Raw genomic sequence first — 11,808 nt, 5'->3', positions numbered from 1 at the left:
ACGCACGCATACGCATTTATCCATGTGTGGAGGTAGAGCTCAATTGTGTGGAGAAAGAGATTGTGCACTAAAACTCTTGCATTGAGGGAGCCCCCTTGTTTTTTAATAGAGTGACCTGTACACAAGCATATATTAATTGGCATCACTAGGCTAAAACAAACGGGTGGATCAAACATGTGAGCACGCACGCACGCATACGCATTTATCCATGTGGGTGTCAATCACATATATGTTAGTTGAGGAGCTCCACAATCGAACCTCTATAGGCTTGCTTTGTTTTGTTTTGAGGGCTGGTTTTTCTTGCATGTCTACATTGTCAACCTAGTACAATACAAAAATGAAGAGCAGCTGTTGAGCTGCTTTGACAGGTCATCACCTACATGCGACCATACATGAGGGCTTTGGCTTACAACACTTCCTTAGAAAATGAGAATAATCTTGATGTAGGAGAACTTGTTAGCCTGTTACAGAGATACCCAAGCAAAGAAAATTTTATACAGAAAAGGGATACTCCAAATGAGAAGAATGATTGAGCTTACACACTCTGTGAGGAAAGTGAGGCAACGACGACCCCTATATGTTAGCAAATTTTGTTATATAGCCCTCATCTGATGTCTTTCCCTCCTCTTGTATTCATTGCAATATTTACCAAAGCAAAAAGTCAATCATAGAAAGCTGCAACTTCTCAAATTTTGCAATACTTCGGCAGATCACAATCGTTAATCTAAGTTTGACCCATGTAATTGTAAGCTGCACAACAAAATCACACAAAACTGCCAAGGTTTCTGGGCATTCTTCTTCTCATTAGACAAATTGTGTTTTACTAAACTACATATGAACAGCAACTAAACCTGAAAACCTAAAAAATTTGCAACGATTGTTAATTCACTATCAAAATACCTTACAAAATTGCCTTGTCCTTACAGACTGCTAGGAATAGTCTGAGAAGTTATTCGTGTATCAAATTTAAACTCCATGGCTGTCAGCCTGTCACCCAATGAAATAAAGGGAAGTTGCTCTTATCAATCAGCCTTTCTGAACAAACCCTTCTCCTTCATAATGAAGGCAAAAAGAAACAAATTTCAAACTTGCTGAGCAACTGTAACCCACAGGTGTAGAGAAGTAGGAAGACTTTCGAAGTGTGCATGCTCCAATGTAGGGCAAGTGCCCTTCTGGCAAGAACTTGGAGGGATATACTTGCAGAATTCACACTGATTATATCATATCCACACCCCAGAATTATTTCCGTCTTTAGTGCCATTATGGGGAACCACATAATCTAGATAATATTTTTGAGCTTCCTCTCCAAAGCAAGCCAAAACAACCGGAAGTCCTCATACTTGTCAATGCTTGATTGCCATAGCTCTAAAAACTTCTTTTCTGAGTAATGCTTTAAAGAAACAATAATCTGACCGCTTGTGACATAGCATACAACATCTGCCTTCTTATTTTCAAGAAGCCTTGTGACTTCTTCATATTTTGAGCTTAAAGCTTCCATCGTATGTCGAGGCAATTGACCTGTCTTGGCATCCTCGTAGATAAACAACAAACCTTCTGTGATTTTTGAATTGGCTATCCATTGCTTGCATATTACACTCAACTCAATGCTGGCTTTGATGACCAAGCCCACAACAACGGGTCCAATAATCCACAAGGGCGTTAAATCCATGGAAACTGATCTCCCATAGATCATATTTATGAGAAGAAACCATGGAACGCTGCAACCGATTTCAACCACATAAATATGTTTAGACAAAATTGCTAAGAGACCCTTGAGACTTTGTGGCAATAATCAGCCTAGAAAATTAGCCTAGCACTGTCACAATTGATAACCATGGATGAAACGCTAGGCCTATTCCTCAATTGGAAATAAAACTGAGGCAAACTTTACTTCACAGGGTGCTTCGGTCACAAATGTTTCATCATAACCCTAAATATATCACACGATCTGACATTACTTCTCGTTACCCCAGCACCCACGTGCTGGTGACATTAATGACATTAATAGCACGAAGACTGATACCCCATTGTTAATGAAACTTGCAACAGCAGCATATCACAACACTTGACAACCAAAGGATAGTCAAAAGCAAAGTCCATTTCAAATTTGTGAACTTGTTTTCAAAACTGATGCTGGAAGCAAGGGTAAAGACTCTTACAAGATCGCAAACGGCCATTTGATCCATGGCTGTGTATTCTCCCACCATTGTAATGCATATGTGTCCCACTCGCTGCTTTTGAGTTGTTTAATGACTTGCGTTGCATCCAAGTTACGCAATTTGACCTTTGATTTATCAAACACTTCCTTGATACTTAAGGAGATACCCTGTTTCCTTGCATTGCTGTACCAAACTTGTATGTAATGGATCAGAGATTGCTTTGCACTCTCTTCTTCTTGGAAAATGCAAGCATAATCTACTGCAGAGGATGGCCCAGGAGAATTACTTCCTTCAGAGTCATTGTCTGTTGTAACAGCTTGGAGTGACAAGGCATGGAACAAAAGCTGCTGATTCCTTGACAAGTAAACACATTTCTTTCCCAGATTACGTGGAAACACGTTACAACTGCAACCACCATGTAGAAGTCTGATTTGCACATGAAGATAAAGCTTCTCAGTACATCAAATAATGGAGTGCTCTATTCTGGTAAGTAACTCAACCATGAAAAAGTAGTTTTCCGTACTTCACCAAATGCCATTATTATGTTGTCATCCAAAGCCTATCACGCACATGTCAAATTATATGCACATCTGTACTATAGAAAATAAATGGCAGCCACGCATAATTTCTCATAAGACTAAAATATATCTGATAATTTGGACTCTTTCACTGCTATCCTCCAGAACTACAAGACCAACAGCATCAGCAGTACAACTGCGAGCAGAATATATAGAAATATAAGCACAGCCCCATGGTGGCTTGGAGCAGCCTACAAAGAAGTCCACTCTGCAGAACAAGAACAGAGTACTATCAGCCATTCCTTGATAGCTGGGAACGAGCAGATCTTGTGCCTTCAGTTGGAGTCACTGGAAGCTTGTGGCTCAGACTTTTTTTCTTTTTTTCTTTTGAAAAAAATTATAGATCTGCTCATATATGGTATTGAGAGTTGAAGAGACATCTCTTTGACACATTTGTCACTCCTATGCTTTATACAGGTTAAGGCCTGTGGGGCTAGTCTCTCTAAAAGAGACCTAGAACACAATGGAAAAGATCCAAAACAGTTATTGACTAGTTTCCCTGGACTCCAAGGAACCACACCATTCTCAAGTCTCCTCTTGAAGCCTAGAAGTTTACCTTGACAACTTCTTGAAATGGAGAGAAAAATCACATAAATCCACGAGGTGCAGAGTTGCCAGAACACAGCCTTCTCTGCCAGGCTTGGAAAGAAGTAGAAGACAGGAAAGAGCAAAGCTTTGCAATTAGGAAGGATGGGCGACATCAAAGACTAGTTTTTAAGATGAGGCAAAGAATCCTCATATAGATACCTTCAGATCAAGATCTATAAAAGGCATGCCTGCAATTAACATCACCAAGTCATGGGAGAGACACCAGGTCAAATCTCAAATCATGGAGCAGCTGCTCCGGCAGGATGGCCCAAAACTATGCCAATGCAGGCACACTGGAACCACAATCTCTGACTGACTAAATTAGATCTTGCCAAGGAGCATGTGCTCAGGAACACAAAATCAAAAACAAGTAAATCTTATGGCTAAAACTGTGAAATCAGCTGTATAGACAACCTAGAAAAAAAAACTTGTCAGCTTTTAAATAGTTTTCTCTGTGACCCCTCTACCCTTATACTTTAATTAATTGCTAAGGGTGAGTACAACTTAGAATTCCGCAACCACTTACAGCTTGAAATCCTAAGCTAGAATACTCATATTCAATGCAAAGTTTGCACATCGGGTCTATGCAAGTGCACAGGGGTGGTGCTTGAAGCTTGATTCTAGACTCTTTAATGCTCCTCTTAAATAATGTCAAAGGCCACAGCCAATACACTCACCAAAAATTCTAAATGGTTACATGAACAGGGCACAAAAAGTCCCACGGATGTGCACGTCCTAGATAGGTAGGCAATCGAACTGCATGCTAGGCCATTTAATCAAGTACCTGATTAGGTGGAGCAGATCCAATACACTATAAGCATGTCCTAGTAATTCCAAACTACAGAATGTACACCACATCAAATGAAGATGTACCATCACATTGCCATGAAGAGGTGATACCAGTTACCACCGTAAGATAATTAATCATCCCAATGGATGAGATACAAATAAATTTATGTATAATTTAGATGAGGATCCTCAACTCGAAGTGTTGATCACCACAAGCAAGTCCTTTCAATCACGATTAGATGAATCATTACATATGTTAAATAAATAATAATGGAATGAAAATTTTTGCCAGGAAAACACTAGGATGTTACATGTGCCATCTTGTACACCGAAATCTTCTGAGGGCATTAAAGCATCAAGGAGGGCAACTTCAAGCCACGAAGGCTCACAGAGCAGAGTTTTCTTATCATTCCTCCAGGGCACTGCTTACAGCAGGGAGATAGGATTACCTAACAATTTTTTCAGACCACAGGTTCTAGGTCAACAGGGACCCAACTTCAGCGGTTGAGGGATGAGAGTGAGTGAATTCACTCACATCTACGGTAGACTCTGGAGATGAATACGGACTTCTACCAATGTTTGTTTCAGGCTCGAAAGTAGTCTTTGCATGTTTGCACTGCTCAGGAGACTATCTCAGCCAACATACCCTCAGTAGTCTCCCAGGGCATGAGCAAGGTAAGTGGAGGCATCTTTTACCGACGAGGAGCTCTTAGAGGCCCTCAAGGCTCTCCCTCCCCAAAAGTGCCCGAGGGAGGATGGACTGACCCCATCCTTCTTTCCCTACTTTGAGAAGCTCTTTCATACCCCCTTTCGGTTGGCTATTAGGAGATTTTTGACTTAATCTCCATTTCTCAGTCCCTAAGTCAACGATGGGATTTTTTGGGGAAGATAAATCAAACACGAGACCAATGACTTTGCTAGGTATCGCCTACGAGATCTTAGCCAAGGTCTTGAGCCTGGGTTGCGACCCCACCTCACAGACATCATCCACGATATCATGTTGGGGTAAAGGCACATTGCCAACCCTTCATTAAAAGATAGGACACCTATGACTGTCTTAAGACAGTCATAGGGTAAACCTAATCCTAATAAAACATTAGTGAGTTTGTGGTGTGGCTCATCATTCTTCACACCCGCACTAGAGTGTCACTCTCTCTCACTCTCACTCTCTTGCTCTCTTCCACTTCTCTCCCTCCTCTCAACTGGTATCAGAGCCTCCCTTGCCTACCAAGCCTCCTCTCCCTAGCCTCATTTGCCTGCCCCATTCTTTCCGTACGGACGTACGGACAGATCCGTACGGCCGTACGTCGTCCGTACGGCCGTACGGACAGATCTCGACGGGTTGCAGGACGACGGTACAGGGCGGCGCATTTTCGCAGGCTGCAGGGTGAAGGCGCGGGCGCGGGCTGCAGGGTTTTTTGGCGCAGGCTGCAGGGCGACGTCGCGGGCACGGGCGTCGTCGGATTTCTTTGTTGCAGCTGTACAGCAGCTGCTGTACGCAGCATTTCGACGCTGCATCAGGCAGCTGCATAGCTGCTGTGCGCAGCTAGTCATACGGCAGCCGTACGGACTATCCGTACAGTCGTACGGACTGCCGTACAACTGTGTACGGGCGTCTTCTTCTGGTATCTCACCTGCAGGTACAGTTTTTTGGCTGCAAAGACTCGTTTTTTTTTTTGGGAAAGCGTGCCTGCTACAGGGACAGTGAGTACACAGGTACTCTGCAGGGACAGAAGTACAGCAGGTACTTTGCAGGTACTGAAAAGTACAGCATACATTTTTTGTTGGAAGAGGAATAGTGCTGAAGCACTCTGTTTTGTGCATGTGTGCGCAGTACATGAAGCATTTCTGATACATTCCTGAAGCATTTCAGCTGTATACTGTGCATTTTTTGAGGTACAGCAGGTACTCTCGTGTCACTCACGCTTGAGGTGACTTGTGCCACAGTGGTGGTGTTTGCGCAGTTACTTGTCTTTCAGGAAGGTCAGATGCTTGTTTTGCAGAAGCTTCTATGCATTTACTGAGTGCAATTCTCAGTTTTGGGTGACCATTTCAAAGGGCTTTTGCCTGGATGTATTTGCAGTATATGCCTTGAGGCAGTGTGTAGCCAGGGAGCACACATTTGCTTTATTTCCGCAGTGCATTTGGTGACATTTGTTGCAGGTCACATTCTTTGTACGCACTTTGAAAATCTCAGTTGAGCCACGCTTGGTCAGGGCGCATCGAGTTTACTCGGTCCCTAACTGCCCATCGTTGACAGTGCTCAAAAGATTTTCTTCTTGGTGTTTGTACTTTGTGATTTGTGTTGTTACTGAGTACACAGGGGCAGTCTATGCATTGCACATTGTCAAGTACAAGTGTCAGAGAGATTTCATATTGCATGCTACCTCAGTGTTGAGGTGTTCTCCACTTGATTCAGGTGTCAGATCAAGGGGCTTTTGCCCAGACTTTGTTTGATAGCACTTGGGTTACCGACAGAGATCTTCAGATGCATTTTCTCCCCTTGGTCTAAGGGTGATAGCTTGGGATTTATCCCATTTACTGTTGCAGGTTTTGTGACAGGCTGAAGGATCATTTACTGTTTTTGGGGTGTTTGTCAAGTGGTTTCTGCAATTTAACTCAGTGCAATACCTCATCTGAGGTGGGAGAAGTGATCAGTATAGTCAGTACAGCAGTGTTTACAGCAGTGTTGGTGGTTTTGTCAGATGATTATGCACTGTTAAGCATTTGTTGAGCAGCAGCAGCAGTCTGAAATTACTGTGTTTTTATGCCTCTTTGAGCTCAGAACAGTTTGTCAGAAGGTACAGTATTTGCAGGGTCATTTACTGTTTTGCTGCAGATTTTACTGACAGTAAAAACAGCACCATTGAAAGTGCTTCTTGCTCTTGAATAGAGCAGGTTTTTTCTGAGAAATCAGAATTTTTATTCAGTCTTTTTACTTCCAGGGAGTCAGGTACTTTCCTCATTTGATATGGCATCAGGGGGAGGTGATTCTTCAATTCTGAACATAAAGAAACTGGAAGGAGCACACAACTATGCATTATGGGCAGAACAGTGCTTGAATGTACTTCTGTTAAAGAAGATTGCTAAGCCCATAAGGGTGAAGGGTGTCAAGCCATCTGATATGGCAGCTGATGACTGGGAAGAGCTTGATTTGTCCGCGAGGGCAGCTATCATGCTCACTATTTCAGACACTCTTGTGTTCAATGTACAGGCTGAAAAGACCTCTTATGGTCTATGGCAAAGACTAGAAGAATTGTATGCCCAAAAGAGCTCAGCCAGTAAGGTTTATTGGCTGAAGAAGCTGGTCGATCTTCGCATGAAGGAAGGTACAGCTATGACCTCACACTTGAGTGAGTTCAATGCTATCTTTACACAGCTGATTGCACAGGGGTTGAACCTTGATGAGGAGTTCAAGGCTACTTTCTTGCTGTGTACCCTCCCCGAGAGTTGGGACACTTTCAAGACCACCCTATCAAACTCGAATGCCACTCTTATTTATGCTGATGTAGAGAGCTCTCTCCTTATGGAGGAGATGAGCAGGAAGAATAATGCGGGCAGCAAGTCTTCAAATGCTTTGCAGGTACAGGATAGAGGCAGGACTCAGCAGAAGGGGAGATCTGCTAGTAAGTCCAAATCCCGCAGTCAGTCCCGTGGCAAAAAGGACATTGAATGCTTTTATTGTGGCAAGAAGGGACATGTGAAGTCGAAGTGCTTCAAGTTCATACGGGATCAGAAAGCCAAGAAGGCTGAAACAAAGGATGCAGGAAATGCAAGCAAAGGCAAAGGCAAGGCCAAGGCAGATGACTTGGATGCAGTGAATGTTGCAGCAGAGGACAGTGACAGTGACATACATGATGTTTTATGCTCTTCTGCTGTAATAGCACATGCTTTGGTTATTGATGGCCATGACATGCACACCTGGCTCTTGGATTCAGGTGCCTCTTTTCATGTTACTCCTCATAGGGAGTGGTTTACTTCCTACACAGGTACTCATGGAGTTGTTCATCTTGGGAACAACTATGCATGTCAGATTGCAGGGATTGGTAGTATACAGATAGTATTTCCTGATGGACAGTCATTTATGCTTGATGGTGTTCGCCATGTGCCGCAAATCAAGAAAAATCTGATTAGCACTGGCTTATTGGATGACAGTGGTTACCACACCACATTTGGGGATTCCAAATGGGTGATTACTGATGGCCAGACTGTAGTGGCTGAGGGTTTTAAGAGTGATACCTTGTACCCTCTTTATGTTTCCAGTGTGGGTAATCATGTTGTTGCCATAACCGAGCTGCCAAAGGTTTCATTGTGGCATAGCCGGTTGGGACACATGTCTGTTAAAGGAATGCAAGAACTGTCACGTTTGGGTTATCTGCCGCCTCTCTCTTTTTCAGATTTGCCTACTTGTGATCATTGTATTTTTGGCAAGCATTCTGTGACTCCTCATAAGAGGAGAACTCCCCAGAATAGAGCACCACTTGATCTAGTGCACACTGATTTGTGTGAGATGCCACAGTTATCACTAGGGGGTGCAAAATATTTTATTACTTTCATTGATGATGCCACACGTAAGGTGTGGGTCTATTTCTTGAAGCATAAGGGAGATGCCTTAGATGCTTTCAAGAAGTTTGTCGCTCAGGTTGAGAATCGGACAGGTCGTAGGCTGAAATGCCTCAGATCCGATAATGGGGGTGAGTATGTGTCACATACCTTTGTGCAGTTTTGCCAAGCTAAGGGCATCAAACAGGAACTCACAGCCCCTCATAATGCATCTCAAAATGGTGCAAGTGAGCGGATGAATCGAACTATTCAGGAGAAGGTTCGATGTATGTTGTCTTATGCTGCATTACCCCATGGCTTTTGGGCAGAAGCCGTGCAAACAGCAGTTCACATTATTAACAGGTCACCAAATAAGGCTTTGGAGTTGAAAGTGCCAGAGGAGGTGTGGTCTGGCAAGCCACCCTCATATAAGCACTTACGTGTATTTGGCTGCGAGTGCTTTGCTCATGTACGCAAAGATCTACGCACCAAACTGGATCCAAAGTCTATCAGATGCATCTTTATGGGTTATGGTGACGAAGGTGAAATGGGGTACAGGTTATGGGATCCCGTTAAACGGAAGATTATACGCAGCAATGATGTCATCTTTAAAGAAGATAGTGTACACAAGGAACCCGTGCAACCTGTGGAATACAGGAGGGTTATTTATGATGATGTTGGACAGCAAAGAATGCCCATTTATATGCAGCAGCAGGCTGCTGCAGATCACCCTGTTCAAGAGGGTATACAGGCTGAAAATCAGCCAGATAATTTTGCCAATGATGCACCACTGGATGTGCCAACAGATGGGGCTGTAGTACAGCCAGATATGGTGGTACAGCCACCTGTCATGCATGAAGAACAGGCTGGACAGCAGCCTAATCGGGAACATTTTGTTAGGAGGAGCACCCGTGCACAACGGCCTCCTGCCAGGTTTGTTCCAGGAGCCAATAATGTGGCTGATTTTATCATGCTGACAAATTGTGGTGAGCCTTCCAGCTTCAAGGAAGCTATGGGAAGAACAGAGAAAAAGAAGTGGGAGAAAGCCATGCAGTCAGAAATGGACTCCCTACTTCAGAATGATACATGGGACTTGGTGCAGTTACCTGCAGGCAGAAAGGTTTTGCCATGCAAGTGGGTTTACAAAGTCAAAGTGGATTCAAATGCTTTACCTCGGTATAAGGCCAGATTGGTTGCCAAGGGATTTAAGCAGGAAAAGGGCATTGACTTTGATTAGATTTTTTCCCCTGTAGTCAAGATGACTACTTTGAGAACAGTGTTAGCTCTTGTTGCTCATGATGACATGGATTTATGTCAGATGGATGTGAAGACAGCTTTTCTTCATGGAGATCTTCATGATGAGATCTATATGAGTCAGCCAGAGGGATATGCTGTTAAAGGGAAAGAACAGCTTGTGTGTAAGCTCAAGAGGAGCTTGTATGGACTCAAGCAGGCGCCAAGGGAATGGTACAAGAAGTTTGATGCCGTCATGCAGTCCCAAGGGTATCATCGGTGTGAGACCGATCATTGCTTGTACACCAAACGGGCAAAGGATGGCACTTTGATGCTACTCATTCTATATGTGGATGACATGCTTATTGCCAGTAAATCTCAGCATGAGATTAGTGCTTTGAAGAGACAACTGCATAAGTCTTTTGACATGAAAGACTTGGGTGATGCAAATCATATTCTTAGCATGCGTATTACTCGTGACCGGTCCAAGGGACTTTTGTTTCTGTCACAGAAAGAGTACATTGACAAAGTACTGCAGAGGTTTAAAATGGAGGGGGGGAAGTCCATTAGTACCCCGTTGCCTCCACATTTAAAACTCAGCAGTAAGGACAGCCCCAGATCAGATGATGATAAGGCTGAAATGGCCAAGGTTCCGTATGCATCTGCAGTTGGATCTTTGATGTATGCCATGGTTGCCACTCGTCCGGATATTGCTTTTGCGGTGGGAGTCATCAGCAGGTATATGGCAAATCCAGGCAAGCGGCATTGGGAAGCAGTGAAAGGTGTCTTGAGGTATCTCAAGGGTACCAAAGACTTGTGCATATGCTATGGTAGGCAGGATGCATTGGTGCATGGTTTTACAGATTCAGACTATGCAGGGAATGCGGATAACCGGAAGTCTACTACCGGTTATATTTTCACATTTGCAGGAGGTGCTATATCATGGGTGTCTCGGTTGCAGAAATGCGTTGCACTGTCAACCACAGAAGCTGAATATGTTGCAGCCACTAAGGCTTGCAAGGAAGCAATATGGCTTACTCGGCTGGTGGGAGATTTGGGCATTACAGGAGATATGCCAGTTTTGCATTGTGATAGTCAGAGTGCTATCATGTTGGCAAAGAATCCGGTCTTTCATCAGAAGACCAAGCACATAGAAGTGAAATATCATTTCATCAGGGAGGTACTGGAAGACAAGCGACTTGAGCTTGTGAAAGTGCATACTGATGATAATCCTGCAGATTTGCTCACTAAGAGCTTGCCTACAGAGCGGTTTGCACATTGCCGCCACATCATGGGATTAGGATGAGACCATTCTTACTTTATGGTCTTGTATACAGTAACTGTATATTGCTGTAATTTTTATTCTTTTCTCCCCTTTAGGCACATTGGCCTTTAGGTGGGAGGTTGTTGGGGTAAAGGCACATTGCCAACCCTTCATTAAAAGATAGGACACCTATGACTGTCTTAAGACAGTCATAGGGTAAACCTAATCCTAATAAAACATTAGTGAGTTTGTGGTGTGGCTCATCATTCTTCACACCCGCACTAGAGTGTCACTCTCTCTCACTCTCACTCTCTTGCTCTCTTCCACTTCTCTCCCCCCTCTCATATCAAACAAGCTTTGTTCAACAGCGCAGCATCTTGACCACATCTACACTTTCTGGAAGGCTGTTGATTGGGCTCGAGAGGAGTCACAGCCTCTTGAGATTCTTCTCTTGGATTTCAAGAAGGCCTACGAGAGAGTGGAGTGGTCCTTTTTGGAGGGCACCATGTAGAGGTTGGGCTTCTATGAGCGGTGTCTTTGAGGGTTCACAGCCTTCTATGCAAGGAGCATCAATCAGATGCTCATTGGCGGTCACACAGAGGAGCCCTGCCCGGTTCAATGTGCATGGAGACTCGAGAGTCAAGATACAATAAGT

The 11,808-nt window shown here is 43.7% G+C and overlaps 1 protein-coding gene across 2 annotated transcripts in view; it reads right to left on the bottom strand.

Annotated features, from left to right (window-relative positions):
* Positions 1-767: 767 nt before the first annotated feature.
* The window catches only part of EMB2759 (embryo defective 2759), a 66,831-nt gene continuing 55,790 nt past the window's right edge, over positions 768-11,808 (bottom strand). Inside the window, exons 3-4 of one of the 2 annotated variants that reach the window (XM_087392090.1) lie at positions 2,160-2,564; positions 768-1,718 (exon numbers count right to left, since the gene is read on the bottom strand). In XM_087392090.1, the coding sequence (XP_087248216.1) occupies positions 1,280-1,718; positions 2,160-2,564 (844 nt within the window). In that variant the 3' untranslated portion in view covers positions 768-1,279. Of the gene's footprint in view, positions 1,719-2,159; positions 2,586-11,808 lie in introns of both variants that reach the window. The other variant, XM_087392089.1, reaches the window with a different exon arrangement.

This window comes from Dipteris shenzhenensis, chromosome 20 (assembly GCF_047967505.1).
Source record: "Dipteris shenzhenensis isolate YYH24624 ecotype China chromosome 20, Dip_SZ_1.0, whole genome shotgun sequence".
Taxonomy (NCBI): Eukaryota; Viridiplantae; Streptophyta; class Polypodiopsida; order Gleicheniales; family Dipteridaceae; genus Dipteris; species Dipteris shenzhenensis.
Note: the sequence above shows the minus strand (reverse complement) of the source record. Positions and strands in the feature narration are given on the sequence as shown.